Source organism: Chelmon rostratus, chromosome 14 (genome assembly GCF_017976325.1).
Source record: "Chelmon rostratus isolate fCheRos1 chromosome 14, fCheRos1.pri, whole genome shotgun sequence".
Lineage (NCBI taxonomy): Eukaryota > Metazoa > Chordata > Actinopteri > Chaetodontiformes > Chaetodontidae > Chelmon > Chelmon rostratus.
Genome location: NC_055671.1, coordinates 950,770 through 975,929, shown reverse-complemented (window position 1 = coordinate 975,929; position 25,160 = coordinate 950,770). Strand labels below are relative to the sequence as shown.

The 25,160-nt window shown below is 41.1% G+C and overlaps 1 protein-coding gene across 1 annotated transcript in view; it reads left to right on the top strand.

Annotated features, from left to right (window-relative positions):
* arhgap32b (Rho GTPase activating protein 32b) overlaps nucleotides 1–25,160 on the top strand; it is a 102,245-nt gene that overhangs the window by 48,066 nt on the left and 29,019 nt on the right. The window contains exons 6-11 of the mRNA XM_041951729.1: nucleotides 16,786–16,872; nucleotides 19,578–19,715; nucleotides 20,817–20,909; nucleotides 21,707–21,829; nucleotides 22,241–22,318; nucleotides 24,356–24,437. Coding sequence (XP_041807663.1) covers nucleotides 16,786–16,872; nucleotides 19,578–19,715; nucleotides 20,817–20,909; nucleotides 21,707–21,829; nucleotides 22,241–22,318; nucleotides 24,356–24,437 — 601 coding nt within the window. The remainder of the gene's footprint in view (nucleotides 1–16,785; nucleotides 16,873–19,577; nucleotides 19,716–20,816; nucleotides 20,910–21,706; nucleotides 21,830–22,240; nucleotides 22,319–24,355; nucleotides 24,438–25,160) is intronic.

Sequence of the window (25,160 nt, the reverse complement as noted above, 5' to 3'; positions counted from 1 at the left end):
GCTCAGTTGAGCATTCAGAGAGTGCTTCCTCTGATAAAACGTTTGTGTTCATCATGGTGGTCATTTAACTTACGTGTCTGCATTGCTACATGATAACCAATTTTTGTGGAGTTGTGTATGTTCCCAGTGCATTCAGGAAGTAAAAGATGCATATAGATATGGACATATGCAAAGAAATATCATTTTCAGTACTGCCACCTGTCATCGGTTATTGTTAAAGTTGTGTCACCTGTTGAAGTCCAGGAGTATGTTTATGTTAGTTCTGCAGTCTGCATCAGGGCTTACAGACGTTGCATACAGTGTACTGGACAGAGACAGGGTTAGGACTTGAGCTCAGGCTGGCGTTAGGCCTTCTGCTGGAAGACATATTCTTTCAGTTCCATAATAAAAAACCTTGCCAAAGGAGGATTTGAGTCAGTCGAGGTTTTGTTGTGGAAACATTAGGATCTCATACTCACAGAAGGCCAAAGAGGACAGTGCCAGCATTCAGAGCAGCACTTGTGCAGCTATTTTTTCTGAAGATACTGGTATCTCACAGAATATTTGTCTGGTAACCTGCCAGTTGTTTTGTCAGATGGCTTTTTTCTCAGCCGTTTTGTCGAACAGTTGCTGGTGAGAAAGAGGTTAATAGATTCCATAGATTTGAATATTTTGTTTGTTTCAGTAGCTCAATCAGTATCCCTTTATATTTTTCATGTGTCAGATTGACATGTTTGGTTATGCAGAGAGGTAACTGGCAACACTGAAAGCGACAGGATTTTCCACCTCCACTTCCACTTTCTACTTAAACTCGAGTCTTAAAATTTACATTACCATTTGTAGGTTTACCTGTAGCTGTATAATTGTGACAAATAACATTCTGTGACCCATTCAGCTCAGGAGAGAATACTGCTAACTCTGACAGGATCTCCCAGACATGTTATTTCATGGTGATTTGAGGTAAAGTGTCTACAAATTACATGTTTAAATGGCCTACGTGCACTCACTGTGAATGAGTCAGCACAGCCACTGGAGTCACCTTCTCTTCCACGTGTATTGTGTGTTTGTGTATCTGTGTGAGTACACTGTAAAATGCAGGGTCACGGAAGGGGAATAGAGAGAGGCAGTATTGCATAAAACTAGGTTGTATGTCCCAATAGATTCAGAACTCTAGAAAGATAGTTCAGCCCTGGCTTTAATCTTGCCACATGATGCCAGGCTCAGAATCAGATGCTCAGCTTTTACTGCTTTCTAATGGAACTCCTTCAGTTTGAATGAAAGCTCTCAATTTCATGAATACTCACACTAACCTGGATATAGTTTTGTGAGAACTGTTTGCTTTTCATGTGCTGAATCTATTTTCCTTACGACTGAGTAGCATTTTTAGCCATGTTAGAGTGCGGCTGTATTAATGGCAATGTCCCTCCAATGCCACCATCCTGATCCAAACTGAAATATCTCAACAACTTTTGGATGGATTGCTCTGAATAGTTTATATATATTCATGGTGCACAGAGAATGAACCCTGCTTACTTTGGCAATCCACTGACTTTTCCTGTAGCTCCATCAACTGCTCAAAATTGTCATTTCACTTTGCTTTATGACCAAATACATGCAAACCTATTGACATTCCCATCAGCCTCAGCTGTACTTTGTGTTTAGTGCTAATTAGTAAATGTTGGCATGCTAACAAAATGGTGACATTATACCTATAACATCAGCGTGTCAGCATGTTCATTGTGAGCATGTTAACATCAAGCTCAAAGTACTGCTCTGCCTAAGCAGAACCTCACAGAGCTGCTAGCATGGATTATGGAGGTTTAGTCTTGTTATGGTGAAACAAACAGATCCTTCCCAGAACTCTGTTAGTTGTCAGTGAGAGCAGAGGGCAATCTAGAATGTGCTTTAGGAGCCAACAACTTCAACTGCAACCTTTGATTCCAAACTAAAAAGCTAGAATATAACTTGTAGTTACTTGCTAGACACATTACAGACACTCTCATCCTCTTAGTTTTTGCTGCTGTACGCTTCCATGTGAAGTTTATAATCCATAGGAGGATTTGAGGCCTCTTGCATGTAAGTTACATTATGGCAATGGCTAATGGGCCTGTCGTTTCCATTCTCCACCTCCACCGCTATGGAGAGAGCCTCTTGAAAGAATAAAAGAATGTGATGATGAAGCTGTACCATCAGACACAATTGTCCAGTCAGGCTGCCAGAACAGTGTGAGAATACTTAAGTTCAGTTTTATGCCAGTGGGTGATGGGCTACTTTTAAAGTTTAAATTCTGTAACTCTAAAATCTCATTTAGACCTTCACAAACTGTTTCTTCTGTTGATGGAGGGGATGGTTCAGTAAGCAGTTTCACATTTCTGCATCAGCTGTCATCATTCTCTGTTCTAAGTAAAATTTATTATGTAACAACATCTATTGTCTACATCCATTGAAAGGTATTCTATCCCAGAGCTGCTCTTTAATTGAACTCTGGAGAATGTTGAAGCATCTTCAGTGAACTGAACTCTCTGTTGAGTTTCTGTAATTTTCTAGAGGGGGTGAACGCTTTGTGCCTTATCGCATAGATCTGCTGGATGTAGGGACACAACCGCTCATCAACGAATCTTAAGTAGGCCGTGGCATTGATCACCCATGCATGCACCAAGAAAACACCCCTCCATACTGCTACACAGCTGGTAACACTGCCGTTAACACTGAATTCTGACTTCATATTGAGAGTTTTGGTGATGTCCACACATGTCCACTGCAGACCTGTATCCTGAGAGTAGTATTTACTAACACCTCTCTGTGCAGCACTTTAATACTGAGCTGTTATTGGGGGTACCCCTGGTAGCTGGAACTCCTCTGGCCAGTCTCCTCTGACCTATCACATTGACACATTTGGCTCATAGAACTGACAGACATTTACAATATGATGGAACCACTGTGTCTGGCAACAAGAAATCAAACAATATACATTCAAAGTTACACATTATTGTCTACTTTAACAGTAAAAGGACTTGTTTACCCTGTCCACATGCTGTTTATATTGAGCTGCAGCCACACAGTTTGTTGTTGAAAGGAGATGGCCGTTTGCCTTAACAAGCATGTGTGTCCAATAAAGAGGCCACTTTTCTTGAAACCTCATTTATTCTTCTTTTAACAGAAGTCTTTTTCAGTACACACTTTATGTCTACTGTTATCCCCAGGCAGTTTGACAGTTTGTCCGTGGCTTCTGCCCTACTTGATGTCTCTCTTGCATGGCTTCCCTCTTTTCAACTCTTGCCCTCAGCCCTCTCCCAGCCCTGCAGGCCAGTCACTACATGATACAGTCTGCATCCAGACAAGAAAACAACTTTACTGACATCAACACTACTGTGCCACTGGGCTCGCTCTTCCATTCGGTTTATCTACAACCTAGCATTTTGTCCTGCGTCGTTGCACACTGAGGTTCAAGCTCGTACACATTTTACTATTAATGGAGACTTCAAAACCACACAGTCCTGCTGTCCAAAGGCTGTCAGCTTTCACTGCTCTTTGGTGTACAATGATTCAGAGCATTTGAAGATATGAAGATAGCATTTTGTGGCATCTCAAGTAGTTTGCAGCCAATCAAGGTCCAATATGCAACTCAAACAAGTGTGATGTGGAAACTTGAAGCCTTCAGTGGATTTACACTGAGAACAGAATTTTTTGTGAAGTAGGAGACATCTTTTTTTCAGCAGGTAAACTTTTAAAATGAACAAGATTTGGATATTCATAAAATCTGGATTTTTCAATGGTGGGAAAAATGAGATGGAATTTGAAGAATTTAAAAAAAGGTAATTGAACTCTTTTGAGAAACAAAGTATTTTTCAAAGCAGTGTATTTGTGTGTCCGGAGGGGTCATTAAAGACCAATCATATTGGCCATATTACTTTGATTTGGTCTTTGATTAATGAGAGAATACATGCGAATACATATCTTTGCAGACTGCAGCCTGCAAGTCGTGCTATACAACAGAGCTGCAATAATGATGAATGAGTCAGTTGACAAATAAGTAACAGGCAACAATAGTAATAAGTCGATTAATCATTTTTCAACTTTCACTAGTTTCCGGTCTTACATTGTGATGATTTACTGCTTTTCTTTGTTTTACATCATTGTAAAAGGAATATCAAATGGTTTTGAACTGTTTGTCAGACAAAACAAGCAATTTGAAGACGTCACCTTGGAGACTGTGATCTTTTTGACATTTTGTACATGGAACATTAATCAATTAATCAAGGATACATTCGGCAGATTAATCAATAAAGAAGATAATCATTAGTTGCAGCCGTACTTTTTTAGCATAGCGCTCCAAATGTGTCAAGCTGATATCCACCACCTTTCTTTTTCCTGCCATTTGTTTGTTTTCAGGCCTTCCACTCTAAGGTCACAACCAGAGACTGTACACACAAGAAACACAAAAGCTTTCTCTACTCACACACACACACAGCCAGAGGCCAGACTATTTGGCAGATATGGATGTTCTCAGATATAGATTAATTTAGAAAGTGAGTGTGTGTGTCTGCAAGAGACAAAAACAGAGGCTGGTATATCCCTCCTTAGACAATAATCACAGCTAGTCAGTCTACGTTTAACAGCTGTGAAGGGGATGCCCCCGCTCTCATCTCAACAACAGTTCATGCAGTTCTCAAAGCTGGTTTTAATGTGCAGGAGAGTGAGTGCAGTTAGTACGCTGGATGTATATGTTCAGTCATGTGTGTGATGAAAACTGACGCCCCTCTCAGCCATTCTTTAGGCTAGCACACTGTGTTGCTGAACCGCTGATGTGTCTCAGCTGCTTCTACCTTCAGACTGTGACGTGACATCGTCTAGAAGGGCAGGGGATCTGCTCGTCATTTTATATGTGTTCTTACTTATCCAGCCATCCACCCATCTTTGCGTCCATGACTACATCATTCGCCTGCATGCATCCGCCCTGCTAACTGAGCATCGTGACACAATATGCTCCTACTGCCCACTCACCCCCTTCACTCACAAAGGACCAAGAGAGATGCATAGAGATGGATTCCCTCCCCCAGTGGAACCCAATCCATCAACTGCAGCCCCATGCTGAAGACAGCACTGGGCAGCACACACCCAGGCAGGCTGTCCTTTAAAGGCACAGGGTTGACTAACAGCAGGATCCAGGAAATATTAATGACACTCTGCATTGTTACTGTAGGAGTTTGCTATAGATAAAAGAAACCCAAGATGAACATGAGATTGGTTTTGACTGTATAATTGTTAGTCTGAACAAAGCGAACTCAGAACCATGGCCTCCAAAGATATGATGTCAAAGCCTCTATCACATGGTCATTCAGAGGAACTCTCTCCACTCCTGATGATGTAATGGTCAGACTCATTCTGCCCTTGTTAGAGGAAACAAAAGACCAGCCAGAGAGCACACACACACACACACACACACACACACACACACACACACACACACACACACACACACACACACTGCCCCTCTCTCTGCACATAACCTCTCTCTGGTTGTTATTGGAGGACAACAAATGGGTTGAAAATGTGATTGTCCTCAAGGTCAGAATGCACATTATAAAGTGTTTGTTAGGCTGATGAACAGTATGCAAAACCAGCTGCACTGCTCATGATTATGTGCACATGTTTTAGCAGTACTTCTAGTTGATTTAGTTTTGTATTTTAAGTTAGTTAAATTGTCACACGTGCTACTGCAGTTTGTTATAGTGAGTCATTTAAAACTTGCACCTTTCATCAAGAGCTTTGGTTTTTATCTTTTAAAACAAAGTAAAGCCCACTGTCACAGATTGCTTATAGGTTTTGTCCAACATTTGATGTCTTTTTCAAGATTGTTTGCTTTGAATAGTTTTCCAGGACCGTTAAGGTTAAAATCACCAGTATTTCACAAAAAAAACAAAAATTAAAGCCCCTGAAATCATCTATCCATTATCTATACCTGCTTATGCTTCAGAGGGTCACAGGGGTTGCTAGAGCCAGCTGACACTGAGCAAGAGTCAGTCACAGGGCTTAGATGAGGAAGAAACCAGAGCATCGAAGAAAACCCATGCAGGGATCGGGAGAACATGCAAACTTGACATAGAAAGGCCCCATCCGGCTGGCAGGTTCGAACCCAGACCCTTCTTGCTGTGCTGTGACTGCAAGTATTATTTAACAGGAAAACAAGATCAGCCAGTCTGTTTCATCAGGACTCTTTGTGTGTGACTTGGTCAGAATTGATTGACAGCAGCCTGGCAACATCAGCAAAAATTCAATTCATTTCAATTTAATTTTATTTATATAGCACCAAATCACAACCAAGGTTGTCTCAGGACAGTTTACATATAGAGCAGGTACAGACCAAACTCTTTATCTACAGAGACCCAACAATTCCCTCATGAGCAAGCACTTGGCGACAGTGGCGAAAAAAAACCCAACAACTGTCATCAAAATTTGATTCAGATGTTGCTAATCTCTGATAGGTGCATGGAATTACATTGCCTTTTTCAAGTAAGCCCCTTCCACTTCACGCCAGTGAGAAAAGTGAGGATATGTCACATGGTTGTTTCACACTTCCTACTAAACTGGAAATACAGTATACTTCCTGTGCACCAGAAGATTTTTCCAGGGAAAGCCTGACTCAGCACCACTGCTTTGCTCAGTGAATGTGAGAACTGTTTGTGTATGTATTCATGTACCAAACATTCGTGTCAAATGCATCAAGGCTACATGCAGATGTACATATTTGTTCCCAAAGTGATATTCATGTTCTTCTTCACTGTGTGTGATTTGTCCACTAACTGACATCCAGCCAGTCAGCAAGAAACATTACCAGCCCAAACTCTGGTCCATATCTTCTCTCTTGTTATGGCATTTGCAGCTTGGCTAGACAGATTTATTTCCCTTTCCTCCTTCACACTTGACAGACCATCCTATCCTCTCCATCCTGACCTGGGGGGGGGCCTCCAGCAGGGAAATGTCTGGGACGCGGGAGCCTTGTAACTGCTGAGCTGGCTGCTGGAGTAGCTGCTTCACTCCAGAAGCACTGCAAGCACGTTTGGAACGCCTCACCCCTTTCTGGCCTCCTGCAAATGAAGCTGAGATAGAAAAGTCAAAGTTGCAATATCCTCTTATCAAGATGTATGTGGTATTCTGTGCATTCCAGCCATTCTGCAGAACTGGAGTGTTGAGGTGTCTTGAAAGGATATAGTACTTAGCTTGATACGTTGTGGCATGTGTGATTAGTACTCTTTCATAATATTAGGTAGCACATTGGTGTGTGATTGTAATGGGACTTCAGCTAACAGTGAGGTGTGGTCTGCACTAAGGTGGAAATCCTTTTTAGCCCCATTGTGTCCTTTTATCTGAGGGTTAGTCTGTGCTAGATCACTGCCCTTCACCTTGTACTGTGTGTGTTTGTGTGTGTTTTTGTGTGTTTGTATGTGTTTGTGTGTGTGCGCGTGTGTGTGTGCGTGCATAGTCAGTGTGTGAACAAATCTTCTTCATAATGGGATTTCTTTTGTGAACCTGCTCCGTATCAGGATTTCATCCTCTTGTAGCGATCTGTCTCTGTGCGTAAATCCCATTGCTCTCCTCAGTCCCTTGCTATATCCATTTTTATAGCTTTAGCAATGATTTTGGATGTAGCTCCTTCACACTTCCTCCTCTGAAGTACTGCAGCAAAGCCCCGCAGGCAGTCTTGCATTAGAAACCCCTCTAGTTCTGCATTGTGACAAAAATAACACAGCGTGAAAATAGTGTCATGGGAGACCAGCCATTATTTTTAATCGCAACGTTAATATCCCATTTTCTGCTTCCATCTTCCATCCACACCTTTTCGACATTAGTAAGTGGCTTCAACCCATGTAGTGCCTATTCTTAATTGGTGATGAATCACCAACAACGATATGAGTCAGAGTCCTCACCTTCTTTAGACTCACTAACGGACTGAGGTCTGTTTCTCCATCATAGATTAAATTAGAGAGACAAAGATACATTCATATCACAGTTCATTAAACAGACTGCTATTGCTGCAGAGTCTGTCATACTTTTGTTTTATGATAATGGTAGCCTTAGACCAGAGGCTCTTGGTATAGGAGTAGCAAAAAGATTTTTGTGGTGCAACCTTGGTAAATTTTCACAAAGTCAGTAGTTGGCATTTGATTAGAAAAGTCAGTATAGCTGTAGGTCTTTGGTATAGAACTGATTTAGCCTGACCACCTCTCTTAGGTCACAGCTGCAGCAGAGAAGGTGGAGACTGATGGGAAATGTATTGAAAGCCCAGAGGAACGCTGTGAGCCAAGAAGCACTGCTGCTCTTTTTGACTTTTTAAGATAATGTTGGTATTTTATTTAAATGATGAGAGATTATGATTTTAAATATGAAAACATTACAGCATCATTGACTGACAAATCCTTCATACTACATGTATGAAAATGAAGGATTATTTGAAAAATACAGTGAGTTGTAGCCCCTGGCAGTCCCTCAAGCAGTTCTGCTGGTACAGTGCTTGTTTGTATTAGCCAGGCCAGCAGTATGGCTTGAGGGATTGAGTCCACCACTTTTGTATGTAACCTAGCCATGACAAATAAGCATAACTAGAAGATGTGGCAAGAGGTAACTGACAAAATCACAGTCTAAACCCAGCTCACATTCCCTTTTAGTGGGTCCAACACCCAGTGAATTCTCTAGATGAAGTAATGAAATATGTGAAAATATTACTTTGACAGCTAGAAAAGAGAGAGCCGAACATGGACAGGAGTTGACAAAAACTGTTGAGTTTCAATAAAACAATAATGGCTAACATTAATATATGACATCTGACCTTGCACATGTGGTATGTAATAAATCAGTCCAACCTGTCGCTGGCATAGCAGAGCAGGAAGCTGAATGAACTGGGTCATCATTGGATTATCATTTGATATTCATAAGTAGACTTGGTAGAGAAAGATTTGATGCTCTGCTCAGACAGCTAGGCTGACCAGACATCCCAGCTAACTGAGAGGAGCAACTCACGGTCTTCTGCTTTTTCTGGAAAGCTGGGACAGTTTTGGCTCAGTGGTGGCTCTCGCCAAATTAACACAATTGCTATTAATGTTAGAGGACATTTTAGAAGTTTTGATCAGTCATTTCAGAATGAAGGTTGCAGCAGTAAAACTTTGCAATGCTTGAATCTGACTTTTGATTGAACTGTGTGGATGTTTGAACTCCCTGTCCTTTGTTGTGAGATTTTTTTTTTTCGCTCAGAGAAACACACACACCTACTTTGTATGTCTTTGCAGCAGCACAGGGACGGATTTTCTGCTCACTGCAGGTCCCATGCAGCTCTGTATCCTTGTGGCCTCTCTTGGCTCCCGCATGTGCTCCTCTGTGAGGTTGGCTGCTCGCTTGGATTTCTGCTCTCCTCTCCAGCAATAGGTCTTATCCACCTCATGTGTGGATGGCACATATGAAGTCATCGCAGCTAATGCAACCTACACTTGTCTTTCCTTTTTTTGTTTGAGGTATTTGGCTGCAACCTGAGAGCAGGCGTTTATTTTTTAAGTTGTATTTTTGGTGACTCTATTTCTACTTTGCAAGTGTGGTAGACTGCATGCTACCACACTCTGTGGTTATTTAATGTGGAATGAAAATTTAGATGCAGGGTTGGGTTGCCTGGAGTTGAAGTAGCTTCCCATTATTTGTTGCTCTTTGATAGCATTAGTTATTGATATACTTAATTAAATGTGCTTTGAGGTGTAATACCTAGATGTGCTTTCACTCTCATTAATTTTGAACCTTGAAAAACTGCAGACCTCCTCATTTGAGCACTTCTGATAAAATGCCACTGTGCAAGAGGACAGCACAGAGAGGACTGCACATGTGGAAGGAAAGAAAACTGCTCTCCTGCAAGTGCACCCCCTCCACTTGTATTGTTACCTCCTGCCCACTCCCTCTCTGCTTCTTTTTGCTCTCTCTCTCTCTCTGTCTCTCTCTCCCTCCATCCATCCCTGCTCTTTGTCCTGGGAATGTACCAACCAGAGAGGGGGAAGAGGAGGAGAGAAGGGGGAGGGGTGAACCAGCATGTCAGACAGAGGAGAGGAGGGAAAAGAGAGAGAATAGCATGTGGTGGACGGACGGAGAAAGCAGACCATGAGGTCGACAGAAGAACAAGGCTGAAAGAAAACAGCTTCTATTTCCATCTGTTTGCTCCCTCCCATTATTAACTGCTGCTGATCATATTGGGTGTTCAAGTTCTGTTGGGTGCCAGTCATCAGAGGAAGGAAGCCAAGAAGAAAAGGAAGATGAGAAAATCAGGATGGGGCATCACAATGGTAGGATGGGAGAGAGGGCAAAATGGAGGAGATGCAAGCTGTCCTGTTGTGGAATCCACCAAATCACCTCCACCTCTCATCCTCCAACAACACCACCACTGCTGCTGCTAATATCGTTGCCTCCCGCCCTCCGTGTCTAGATCCTCCACTGGGAGAGCTTTCACTGTGTGTGAAAGAAAGTGGAGGGTTGACATTTACGTCCTGCCTAGGGGAATTGTGTTCCGGACTCTGTGAAACGGGATGTACATTCTCACCGGAGAAAAATACACTTGCATGGAGAAATAGAGACTTGGGACAGGTGTTGGAGTGTTGAGGAGGGGCAAACTCTAAGCATGAAGGGAGGCAAAGTATTGGAACTAAGACAAGGAAGGAGCAAAAACAAGACTTAAACTGCTGTGAGTATAAAGTGTCTTTCTGTCTTGTCGACTGGGCCATTTGGTTCTCTTCTGTCATTTCTCAGTAGTTCTGAGAGCAGTGCTCCCCCTTATCCCTGTGTGCCTGGAGGACTCATCGGAATTGCTTGTGTCCAACATAGGGCTATTGGATTCAGTTTTTTTTTTTCCTCTGCAGAAACCTTTGTTTGAGGAACAGTGCAGCTTCACCTTTGTCTCTAACTTTCTCTCTTTGGAGAATGACCACCATGGTTAGGGTTTCATTAGCTTTGGAGGATTTAATGAGCCGTCTCCCGCAATGGAAACAGGAAGAAAGTGCATATCACCCATTTATGTGTATTTTTTGATACAGAATCATATGCACAGTGATCTTTCTTGGGGTAGTTGTTTGCTTTCATATCTATCTTTTCATTTGACATCCCACAATGTGGTTTGAATTTGAACCCAGCACATCCAGAATAGCTAATTCTTTAATATTTATGGTCATAGTTCATGAAAGACAATCTGTTCTCACTTGTTTTTCTGGTGCTTTTAGTTAAGAAAATCCAGTTTGCCACAGATTGCAGCCCTTTTTTGCTGTTGAGCATACTACAGGGACAATGTGTGCTAGTGCAGTGCAGGTTGGATTGAAATCAAATTATAGTGTGGTGTGTTGCATGCATTGCAGAAACAGCGCTAGAATGGTAGACAACCTGTCTAGCAAGCCGCTCAGTTTGGGTGCACAGGATCTGGCACTGAATCTCATCATAACTTGTAATTTGGTTAAACTACAGGCTAAAAGCAGAAGCACTTGCTGAATGGTGGAATTGTCATGTAGAACAAACACTAGTCTTTGTACCTAGTGTCTTATACAGCTCTTAAAATAATGTTTTGCAAGTACTAAGTTGAGAATAGTTTTATAAAGGTTTGTTGAAGAGTTCTGTTTTGCAGCTGGAAGCCAATTATATTGTGCTGCCTGGCTAGCTTTGCTTATTCACTAAATGCCATCTTTAATTTCTCGTTATGTTATGTTTGAGTTATGTTTGCATCTTTACTTTGTCTAAACATATTTGTTCTCATGTACACTGTGTCAGTTTTAGGAAGGGTAGACTACTGAGGTAAACAGATTATCAATGTAAAGCCCTGGCCTGGAATTTATTCATCTGCAGGAACATACATGAATGTCAAGTCACCCTGTGGTGGTTGTGTTGAAAGATCATGAATTGCAGAGGGAACTGACTATACAGTAGCTAAAAGAGTGTTTTCTAAGAAATTCATATGTTTAGATAGCACATCTCAAGTTTTCAAGCCAATGGGGATATTTGTTTTAAATATTTATATTTCTCTTGTTTATTAATATCTATGATAATAGATCATTGTGATGCGAGCCAAATAAGTGAAGTCAGAGTTTTTTTGTTTTGAAAATGTGCAGCCTCATACTTTTTGGCATATACACTGCTCAAAAAAATAAAGGCATCACTAAAATAACACATCCTAGATCTGAAATAATGAAATATTCTTATTAAATACTTTGTTCTTTACGTAGTTGAATGTGCTGATAACAAAATCACACAGAAATGATCAATTGAAGTAAAATGTATTAATCCATGGAGGTCTGGATTTGGAGTCACACTCAAAATTAAAGTGGAAAAACACACTACAGGCTGATTCAACTGTGATGTAATGTCCTTCAAACAAGTCAATATGAGGCTCAGTAGTGTGTGTGGCCTCCACCTGCCTGTATGACCTCCCTACAACGCCTGGGCATGCTCCTGATGAGGTGGCGGATGGTCTCCTGAGGCATCTCCTCCCAAACCTGGACTAAACCATCCGCCAACTCCTGGACAGTCTGTGGTGCAACATGCCGTTGGTGGATGGAGTGAGACATGATGTCCCAGATGTGCTCAATTGGATTCAGGTCTGGGGAACGGGCGGCGCAGTCCAGAGCATCAATGCCTTTGTCTTGCAGGAACTGCTGACACACTCCAGCCACATGAGGTCTAGCATTGTCTTGCATTAGGAGGAATCAGGGCCAACCACACCAGCATATGGTCTCACAAGGGGTCTGAGGATCTCACCTCGGTACCTAATGGCAGTCAGGCTACCTCTGGCGAGCACATGGAAGGCTGTGCGGCCCCCCAAAGAAATGCCACCCCACACCATTACTGACCCACTGCCAAACCGGTCATGCTGGAGGATGTTGCAGGCAGCAGAACGTTCTCCACGGAGTCTCCAGACTCTGTCACGTCTGTCACATGTGCTCAGTGTGAACCTGCTTCATCTGTGAAGAGCTGCACTACCTGAACCACTTGTGTGGGTTGTAGACTCCGTCTCATGCTACCACTAGAGTGAAAGCACCGCCAGCATTCAAAAGTGAGCAAAACATGAGCCAGAAAGCAAAGGAACTGAGAAGTGGTCTGTGGTCACCACCTGCAGAACCACTCCTTTACTGGGGGTGTCTTGCTAATTGCCTATAATTTCTACCTGTTGTCTATTCCATTTGCACAAAGCAGGTGAAACTGATCGTCAATCAGTGTTGCTTCCTAAGGGGACAGTTGGATTTCACAGAAGTGTGATTGACTTGGAGTTACACTGTGTTACACTCCCTTTATTTTTTTGAGCAGTGTATTTTCTGGATTTTTGGGTTCAACACTCACCGAGAATCTCTGTTAAACCTTCCTTCCAATCAAACCTTAAGGTCTTTGTTGCTTGCTGGAAGTAGTTTCAGGTCTCAGAGCCTCTGGATGAAATATCACTGTGTGTTAACTGATATCTGAAATGCTGCTGCCAACGAACTGCTTTAGTCACAAATTCAGTCAGTAATAATGAATGCAGAAAAGTATAGCAATGAATAAAAACAGCAATAAATACAAGAAAGTACACAGGTGAACTTACCTTATCACATAAACCATCTAGAGAAAACTGCAAGAGGGAGAAGCAAATAACCAGCCAAATTCCATTTAGTTTAAAAAGCCAATAGCTGATGGAATAAATGACCTCATATCTTTTCTTCTTTTATTGTTGAGAAATAACATTCACAGAGCTTTCACTAAGACAAAGGGCTGGATCAGGCAAGTAATGAAGGGCTAGATAGGATGACGTTCGACCTCATAACTGAGGTCTGAACTGTGCCACCTCTAGGGAGGTCCTGTTGGAAGCAAATTAAACTAACTGTGTAAAGGCTGCTGAGAGTCCACTTAGATGACCTGAGTGGTTTATGTGGCCCTGACTTGATAGAATTGGCAAAGATCATTTGAATTTATGTCAGTGACTTTACAGCACACATTAGCAATTATTCTTAATAGGGTTTTTTTCAGATTTAGATTACCAAATCTGTTTGGTTAGCAAATATGAGAGCTGATGCGTCAAATGGTGTATCTTGAAACTGTTTGGACCATTCCACAGGTAAACAGGTTCAGTGGTATCATCATTGGGTATGAAAGGGGCATCCCAGTCTATCAAAACAATGTGTCTCCTCAGTCACAGCTGCTCATTGGGCAGCTGTCCTTTTCCCTGCAGTACAGGTCCAAACCCTTAAACCCTTCCAGTGGAATGGCAGAAAGCCTTGTTGCACTCTGCTTAAATGTCAGCCTCTATGCGCTCACTTCTTTGAGTTTGTTTTTATTGCTTTTGCTGGCAGCTCTGTCAAGAGAATAGCTTTTGCTTGTGCATGGAGTGCAAAACATCTCTGAATTGCTCAGTGCTGATACTGAACAACAGAAGTAATTAGGTCATTTGCTGTCCCACTACTTTGTGTCTGAAAAGAGACACAGCCACAGAAAAGGACATTGTTGTGCTGTGAAGGCTCTATTTAGCATTGCCCCTCCGTTAACAGCTGTCTTTAAATCAAGCCCTCTTTAATGGGAACAAAAACACTTCCATGTGTTTTTCTCCCCTCACTGGCACCATGACATTGCTTAGACAATATCTGTTTAGTGGACCTTCAGCGCACATAAATGCTTTCAGTCTCAGTTTTAATGCTTGCTGTTGTGAAAAAAGAAAAAGAAAACAATTGTGTGAGAGAGAGATGACTGAAATGTACCAAATATGCCATGTGCAAGCCTGGAACACTGAAAACCAGAGAGGGACATGTTCAGAGCTAGACGCTGTGAAAGCCAACCTTGGACAGGAGGTACTGCCAGGCCAAGTTTCAGTGGCTGTAAACAGTGTAACTATTGTTTCTGATGGAGACTCCCTCCAGCCTGAATTGCTTACGTGCAAAGACCTCACCCCACCTGGCTAGGTGAGGTGCAACATCACATCTTGATACAGTCTTGTGGTGTTATAAGCTTAACAGATAAAACTCTGCTGCAGGAACGGTGGGGTGCTCTGGGGAGAAAAAGAACACCAAATGACATATGTAATGCTAAAAACAGCTTGCACAATCTTTTGTAATACTTATGCATATGAGAGGCTTGTAGCTGCCAATTAGCTCTTTTCTACAACGGGAACTTAATGACCCATAACCTGGAGCTTCCCCTAACCTGAGCTTTGAAGAACCTGTTAGGCTTTGGTTCTAGGATCCCCGTTGCATTTCTTCTGTATTTTAATAGTGGATTGTCACTGAAATAGCCGCACGACTTTGTATATCAGGACAGATATCATGACTTTGGTAGGTGAGTGTAGCTCACCCTGGGACTGGCAACAATGGAAAAGGTTGTGCTAATAAAGATTTTCTTTCACATTTGTACAACCCCAATCACAAAAAGATTTGATGAACCCTATCATTGTGAACGGCTGAGCCTTTCATAACCTGTTTACCTATGGAATGTTCCAAACAGGTGTTTTTAAAGCATTCCACAACTTTCCTGGCGTTACTGGGAGACTTTGGTCGTTTCACCAAAAGTGTGCACACAATCTGCAGTTCACATGAATAAATGCGGTACAAGGCAGCAAAAGGCATGATGGATATTCTGAATCGCAATCTTGCATCTACATTGAAAGACACTTCTTTGGACTGCCTATCTATACATGCATGACATGCTTTGTTAAACATGGTGTTTGATGTGTCTCCTGACAATACCTAGAACTTGGATGTGATACCGCCTCCTGAGCAGTGCCAAAATTTGAGGTTCAGGAACTCACTGAAAATGGCAGAACCCGTGACAATTGGCAGAAGTTAAGTTACGGGTCATTATGTTTGTGACGTGTAAAAGGTTATTAGGTAATTAAAGTTGATAAAGAGTTGAAGAAGATGGATATGTAGACAGATGAAAAAGATACTTCATGCCTGAATCAAATGGATCCTGGGCAGTTGCTGCTGTTGTTGGGGACTAGGTCTTTCACATATAGAAATGTAGCCTTTGAAACTGACAAGTCAGTAAAGCAGGGTAGTATAAATTTAGGTTGGATTGAACTGCAGAGCCAAATGGAAGCCCCATTCTGATCTCTACAAGTGCTGTCTAAGTAAAGAGAGCAGACAATAACCCCATGCTTGACAGTTCATGGGTTAATGAAAGTATACCCTGTTACACCAAAGTATTCATTTAACATGAGAGGTTGTAGAGGTGAAGCTGCAGCAGACACCCGTCAGCAGCTTCCTAACATAGCTGTCCATATCATTCTGTTTTCTCCTAAGCAGATGCTATCTGAGCCAGTGCTTCCAGCTTCATGCCTGTTTCCTCATTAATATTTCATTAATATGTGGGTGCTCAGCACTGTCCTACTTGGAACTCATGAGTATAATCATCTTACACAATATCTATTTATTTTCAGAAGCTTCCTGTGTCTGTTTTCTTATTTACTTTGTGTTGCCTGTTTTTTTCCATGTAGCATTGTGCATTGTCCACATTGAGATCCAATCTCTCTGCCCAGCTTCTAGTTCTGGTTCTTCTTTCTTCTTACACAAGAAGAAGAAGCATTAAATGAAATGACAAAATCTTGGTTTCTTTGGTCTCGTTTAATGCGCACTTCCCTGCCTGATGTGTGGCAAACCTTAGGATCATGAATATAATCTAAATTAGTGCTAAGTTTCGGGGCATTTGGGATACTGTAGTGTTTTCCTTCCATGATGATAAATTGGCCTTTTACATCAATCACCACAATCTGATTTGATCTCTATTCTTGAAATGAAAAATGTGTATGTAATTCTGCAACCCCTCTCTTTCTCTGTCTTTCAGTTGACCCTTGGGGATGAACAGTGTGAAGTGACGCGGAACGGCTGTGAGTCTAAAGAGCTGGTGTACTTGGTTCATATTTACTGCCAGGTAAGACAACGGACTGGTATATTCATAGAGAAATACAGACACATATCTCACGTTCCACAGCATGCATACGACTGGATATACTGTCATTGTATGCAAACTCTCACACAGACTCATTTCATATGTAAACACACACACACACAAAATTTGTTTAAAAAAAAAAAACTACAACTTGTCAGCGGTGATTTCCAACCCACAAATAATGGTTCAGTAGAACCTGTTGATATCCAGCTCAGTCCTCCCTGTGAGCAGAGAGCAGGCTCACATTGACTTTCTGAAACACCTAACTTATTATTTCAAACATCCAAGTTGTGGAAAAAGTTGTGGGAATTTAGAACTGAATTGAAAAGAGCTGTGTGTGAATGCCGGAATGGGTGAGCAATTCTCAAGAATGTCAGATAGAGAGGATTTCAGACTGTGATTTTTTTCAAAACTAAAGCTTTCCAACGTACTATACACATTTCTGTATGTTTTATCTTTCTTACCTTGGTGGAATTCTTTGGATACACTTGTTTATGTGGATCTCTTGGAGGATCGGTTTCAGATTGTTCTGTTTAGGTGTTTATGTGCCATTATTGGAACTTTCAGTCATTAATTGCAGCAGTTAATGGTGGTAGCATCCACCAAGTATCAGTTTCTATTATCGATAGCAGAGGTCTTTATGGTGTGCTCCCTTCATTCAGCACTGCTGTGTCCATAGTTCTCTTCTTCTTGCACATAGCTGTGCATTCCATGCTTGCTTTTATTGCCATTGAGGTCTTGTCAAAGTAGAAAAAACAATTGACTTTGTCATCTTTAAAATAACTTTTTAAGGAGAGATGCCAGAGTAAAGTAAGTGGCAGATTATTTCTGATTACATCATATGCAAAGTTTTGCAAGAAATTTGATTAAGCCAACAGCCTTAAGTAGAACACACACATGCACACCAGCTGCTCAGAAGCTTTGCCCCAGCCTCCTCTAGTGACATTTTTATACTGGTTTCATGCATTTCCCTCTACAGATCATATTCCATTTGCACGACCTTGGCAGTACCACACAAGTATGCGGCTATGTATTTGGAAATTCTAACTTCTTACAGCCATCGGAAAACTGCTAAATCTACACTAGTTCCATTTGAAAAGAAAAAAAAGGCAAAGAGTTGGCCTTGAGTTCTGTACTCAGAGATCTGAACGGAGAAAGTAGCACAGCACAGTGAGATTGGTTCCACAGACCCACAAAGGGGGGTAACTAGAAGCACCATCTAAAAGTGGGGCAGGAAAGCATGAAGAGTTCCCTGAGCCCACAGAGCCCTCCCCACGTGTCTCTACCAGCCAGCACTTTTTACACAGCACTAGAATCAGTGGGCTGAGTGGTGCACTGCAGTCCCAGTCACACAAGCCCTGGCCTCGGTACAGACAGATATTTCTAGGCCAAATCAAAGTGAAATACTTTTTCCACCACTAGTTGCTCTCAGTGGGGTTTGAGGTTTGGAGCCCTGTTTTACTGGATGAAAAAGAAACAACAAACCATGGAATAAGTCTCATATTTTGACTATTTATTTGTTTATTTTTAAAGAAAAGTTACATTTAATGTGGTGGATTGAGGGCGAAATTCTCTCTGTTTGCACTTGCACTGTTGGCACTAGATCAGTGCATTTTACTGGGTGGGAAGGGAGGGGAGTAAGCTGTTGACATTTCCTATATCAAAGTACACAAGCCCATGGGAGGCTTGATTCCCTTATTGATTAATTGAGACATCACCGTTGTATCAGAGGCACGAAAAGAAGAGTAGCTGCAGACAAAAACAAAAGAGACAATCCAAGAGGAAAAAGGGAAAACACAGAGTTTGGTTGAAAGGTTGCTGTTGTCTTTTCTTTATGCCGACATAGGGGCTGGTTGTTCTTCCCATAGTGGTATCCACAAAGCTGAATAAGTATTTGGTGTCAGTGTCTGACTGCTTTGGTTTGTTAAGGGGCTACATCAGATAATGATACGACAGCACATAACATGTTAAATGTGAGGTCTTTTTTGTAATGAATAATAATATAAACTTTATTTGTATGCCAGCTTTCTTAACAGAGCTATAGGTTGTTAGTATGACGTCACATCACTCTTTTGTTGTGGCGCGAACTTCAGATGGAGGGCAGGAAGTGATTTTCTGCACAGGAAACACTATAGTTGCTCAAATTGATCGAACCGAGAAACCTCGAGGAGCTTTTATCAAGTAACAAAAGGTGTTGTTCATAAAGGTGAAAAATGGCTTCTAATCTGTCTGCTGTCAGGAGGAAGTTGGGTAATGGTGGAAATGGTGTAACATTAGCTATTGTTTTACATCTATGGTGATAGATTTAAAGTAATAGCTACGAGCAACATGACTAAATCAGCATTAAATTGAGTGGTGAGAGTGAACCAAAACAGTAAAGTTGGTAGCCATAAAACCAGAACAATGAGCTGAAAGACAGATTTCTTTGTAAAATGCTGTGTAGAGCTGATTCCCTGAGCTCTATAGAGCTGCGCTGAGGTTCGTCACTATGAGTGATGCCTTTCAGAAATGATCTGTCATTTGATCCATAGTCAGTTTACTTTTGATTTCATTTTTCTAGACACCTGTCTACAGTTTGAGCATGAGACACTATTTCATACCTGTGCTCACATGTAGCTCTTTAAACAGTTCATGCGTTCTCTGTCTCTTTGCCGGTGGCATCATGTATTTTTGTTGTCGTTCTAAAGGGTCGTAGTTGGATTGTGAAGCGCAGCTATGAGGATTTCCGTGTCCTGGACAAGCACCTGCACCTCTGCATCTATGACCGACGCTTCTCCCAGCTGCCTGAGCTGCCTCGATTGGACAGTCTGACTGATCAGTCAGAGGTAGGCTCTGAAAACACGTCTACACACTCACTTTGTGGGTTATTGCACTCATAGCCCTGAAGGTTTCAGCTTGTAGTTGAAAAGGCACTATGGATGTTTATCAGATTTAAATCCCATTTCTTCACATTTTAACCTGTAATGAATCGTGGCCACAGGGAAAAGCTTATTAAAACACTATCATCTGCAAAATGAATATTTGTTTTTTGTTTGGGGGAGCCTTGCTTTTCTTAAACCTCCCACAGCATTGTTCACCCTCTCACTGAAGCAGCTATGCTTAGTCAGCCCCTAAATTATATGCTTGATAGCATTTGCTGCCCATATACTTTTAATATACAGTATCACAAGGTTTCAGTTGTGAGTAAGTAAAACCTAATCCAGTAACTCAACTTTGATATCCAATATGATCTTACATGGCTTTTGTCTGGAGAATGCACAATTTGATATTTTGCCAGTTAGTCCCTCTTCCACTTGCCTGTGAAATGTATTCTGAGACTAAACCTGAGACAGGTTTAGAGATCAAAGCTACACACCTGAAACATGAAATGTGCAGATATTGGGTAAATGGAAAACTATAAAACTATATTGTGTGATATTCTGTGTAATATGAAGTCATAACTCCAGATAAGATTATCTGATCACCTATAATATATTATCAGATAAACCTTATTAATCATCAACCAGGGAGATTAAATTGTTACATACAGCAAACAATAAAAGACATAGGAAGATCAAAAAAATCAATGAAGAAGTGATACAGAATAAAAGATTATGAGAATACTGTTGCCACAAGAGAATAAAAATACTGTTGCCTTCAGATAATCAGATAATATATACAGTGTTATTACTATTGCACAGTAGAAGAAAATATACAACACAGTTAAAAATATGTAATAATATACAAAACGGTAAAAAATATGATGAAATGATAGATATCATTGTGTCTGATGGCATCTAATGGTAATTATTAATACGCATTGTCACAGTTAAGTTAAATATTGTATGTATACTGTATGTTAGTAGTGGATTATTACAGTAGTAATTGGTACTGTCTGAAGGAAACGTACTGACTTAAACTGCTCTGTGGGTTTTCTTTCATGTTAGTCAGTTTCCCAGATGTTGTTAGCTTACCTCTCCCGGCTTTCAGCCATCGCTGACAACAAGATCAACTGTGGGCCTGCCCTCACATGGATGGAGGTAAGGCTGGTCTGTCCTGTCTTTAAGAAGTACACTGACTCTTTTGCAGGAAAAACAAAATATTTTCAGTACATCGTATAGCCTTTTGTCAAACGGTTGAGGCTTTGCTTTAGATTAGTAATCATTTATTATTATTTCTGCCTTTGACTGGTCTTACCTACACATGTAATGGTCATTCAGGCAATTCATAAATACTGTTGCATATTGTAAATGAAGTAAAGCATTGTCTGTTCTTTTCCAGATACAAAACTGCAGGGTAACATCCTTTTAACATAATATGATAGCCATGCAAAGGTTGCTGTCTGAATTGCTGGATCTTTAGTCTTAAACACTACAGTGTTATTGAATGCAGCAAGAAGAAATACCAAAGAACTCACAATGACATGACAAAAAGTAAAACTGCATCAACAGATAAGGACAAGCAGACAACAGGTGACTAAAACAAGGACATGGAGTATTACGGTTTTCTATGTTTCTCTAAAAGATTAATACAGGTTTCTGTAGCAACAGGATTAATGTAGAAACACTATGGTATTGCTGTAGGATTTACTAGAATCTTGAAGTACGTATGGGCAGCACTTTCTAGACTTCCCAGTGAGTAGTTCATTCTTCAAGAATACTTGAATAAGCTGTCAGAAAAGGAGTTGCTTCACTGCTTCACCAAAATAGCTTTTTATGGCAAGACTTTTATATTGTCATGTTCCTGTATTTTTCCCATTTGTCAGCCAATGGCCACATCTGTTGAAATGACATGCAAGTCTTGTCTGTCTGTCTGTCTGTCTGTGTTTGTGTGCTAGGTCGACAATAAGGGAAATCATCTGTTGGTGCATGAGGAGTCGTCAATCAATGTGCCAGCTATTGCTGCTGCACACGTCATCAAGCGCTACATCGCTCAGGCCTCAGACGAGCTGTCGTTTGAGGTGACGACAACAGTTCACACACGCCACACACTTCTCTCTCTGTGTCTCTGTCTATACCCTAAGGTTCCATTTGAAACCCTTGATGTTTTAATGTTTTCTTATCTGTTGTTACCTGCTACATAAAGAACTCCTAACATTTAACTTGACAGATAGAAAGAAAAGAGTAAAAGAACTGCAGGAGCAATGAAGCTGTTTGTCCAATACAAATATATATGTACATTTTTAGACTGGACACATCACAACAATTGCTCACAACAATCTCTACAGAAATGATGCTCTTGCCATCGAAAGTTCAAACCTTGCTATATCATGCCTTCATTTCTTGCAGTCACTAATGTCTTCTATGGACAAGAGGTAAAGGGACAATCAGACAAATCTTTAAATCGTTGCTCCCTCTGTTGCTCTCTGCAGGTTGGCGACATTGTATCAGTGATTGACATGCCCCCTAAAGAAGACACCACATGGTGGAGGGGCAAGCATGGCTTTCAGGTACACAGCTCACAAAACACTTTACAGGCGGGGGCCATAAATCTGGTTTATTTTTCTCTGTGTTTTCCTCTGGCTGTGAACTTTTGATTAGATTTGTACTTGATGGATTTTAAGGACAAGAAGAGAATGTTTCTTTGTAAAGCAGATTTCAAATACTCTGAGTTTGTTTAAGACAAAGGTAGATAGAAATCCCCCTTTATGTGATGCTTTTGAGCAGATTACAGGGAGTGTGCCCCCCCCTGTAACACAGTCTTAAGTACAATCCTATCACACTCTGAAATGTGTGGACTTCCAGTCGACTTTGGTTCTCCCAGTTTCAGCTGTCTGAGGACTTTACTTGCTTATGGTACTCTCAATTTGGCCTCTTACTGAAATAAAGTGAAAAAAATTAAATACAAAAAAAGGAATAACACATAATTACATTTTTGAGTATAAATCTTTTCCGGGGCTATAAGAAAACAAACTCTGTAATTAACAGCGTGTCTTTAAAGTTATTCAGAACTGATGTACAGAAGATAAACCCAGACAAATGTGTACAAAACACTGTGGGCATTCAGACAGAAAGCAGCACAAATACACTGATCACATTACAAAGTAAGATATCAGGAATAAGGGCTTGCATGTATGTGACTGACCACTGCATTGCCTTACTGGATTACGGCCCAGTGAGTTGCAGCAGAAGCTGAGTTAGTTAAGCTTTTTGGCTGGATGATCCAGCATTGTTTTGCTGGAACCCTCCGTGTTGGCCCACCTGTGTCCTGCCAGGCCTCTGTCCGATCTGTTTCCTGTTAATTAATGATTAGACATAAAGATTATGTATTGTACTTTTATAAGTCATATTTTGTAAAGTAGTAACAGGAGCAGATGAATTTAAACCGTAGCCATTAAGGTTAAGGTCACTGTGTTATCATTTCTTTTCTGAGCTTAAATAATTCCTACCAATGACCTGTGCCTGTTGAGCTCTCCGTCCCTCACAAAATGCATCAGCATGTCAGTCCTAGGAGCCGTATGAGCTGCTGCCTTAACAAATCAGGAGCTTGATATGGATAGAATGCAGCTGCAGTGAACAAAAACTGCAGTGCACATTTGTATTACATTATTTTCTCAGTAAATCCAGCCCTGTATGTATTTAAAGCTACGTAAAAGGACAAGTCTCTAAATTGTGGTCAAATAATTTTAGAAAGAAACCCTTTCAAGCTGTTTTAAAGTTGCTGTATAAATAAAGTTTATTTTATTAATACTGTCCTTAATACTGACCATCATTTAAACATTTTCACTCATAAAAACCTAAACTCTACTGAAGATCAAGATGTGTTCGTGGCAGTCAGCGGGGACTTAGTGATCAGTTAGATTCCAAATGAATTGTCAGTGGCTGGTGACCACTGCCCTCCTCTGGATTACATAGCGTATGGACACATGGAGAGGCTGTTTTTCTCTGATAAATGTTGACTATGAGCCCATGATCACCTGCAGCCTGCAAACCTCAGGTCTACATTTTCAAGATTCAGTCTAATGGCTGACTGAAGTTCTAAGGGGACGTGAGTTGGGGAACTAACTGAGTAGCAAATGCACAGAGTGAAGTGACACAAACATGCCTGCAGTACCCTCTGTAGCCATTAGGGGGTATTCAGTCAGCCATTCAGCAATGTGTGTGTTTGTGCCATTTGTCTCTGGGCTTCATCTGGCATTCTTGTACAATGTAGAGTTTAAGTTGGGTTTTTTTTTAATATTGCTATTTAAAAGTTAAATACAGCTGTACCAGAGTGCCATTCACAAGAGCAGCTGGTACGCAAAATTAATATTTTCCATAAGTGTGATGTGGTTGTGTCTACACTGCCTGACCAATAAATGTCCAAACCAAATAAAAAATACTGCTTTAGTTACAGTGTCTAATCCCACAGTTAGGTGGTTAATGTGACTGCTTCACCTCACTGTAGATACTTTGTTGTCTTTCTCCCAGTCTTTGTTTTATTATCTAAATCTAATTGTACTTCCTCCCCTCTCACCCTGTCTGTCTCATTCCTGTTCTGTCTCCAGGTTGGCTTCTTTCCCAGCGAATGTGTGGAGCTCATAAATGATAAAGTGCCGCAGTCCATGACCAACACGGTGCCAAAACCAGGTACTCCTCCTCCTTAAACCATTCACAGGAAAGGCATTGGTAGGAAATTATCACTGAGGGCAGTTAATGTCTCAATGACGGCTGAATGGCTGCATTTTCAGGAAGTGGTTTGGTCTGTGATAGATGTTGTGGCTCTGGATATATGTGTGTGTGTCCATGTATGTATGTATATGTGTGTGCGTGCCTTGTCCAAAATATTTAAACGAGAAGCTCTATAATGGATTTCTATCATACCTTTACACCACAATTTCAGGAGTGAATGAGTGAAATGCAGTGGAGATATAGATATCGTCTAACATGAAAATGAAACTGAATGTACAGAGCTACGGGTAGATGAGCATGTTTCAGTGAAAGGAACCTCATAATTCTGACACGTCATCCCCTGAAATAGCCCATTAATCATGTTGCATTGACTCAGCACTATGCAAATCCACTGGGAATAACTGCACTAATCTCTATTGCTGTCCAAAGCAAACAGATAAGCTCTTTAGCACACTTTTGAGAGTGTCAAATGCAAATGTATACCATAGACCCTCTTGGAATCAAAGAGAACACTTCACATTTGGCAGCTGCGACACAGACTTGAGCTGAACTTGAACTTTGCTCTCACTTCTTCTCACACGGAATAACACACTGCAGCACCACACAAATAGCAGCTCATGTCATTTTGCTATAACCGAGCCCTGTTGATCAAACCTTAAGGTCTCGATGAATCCACATCAC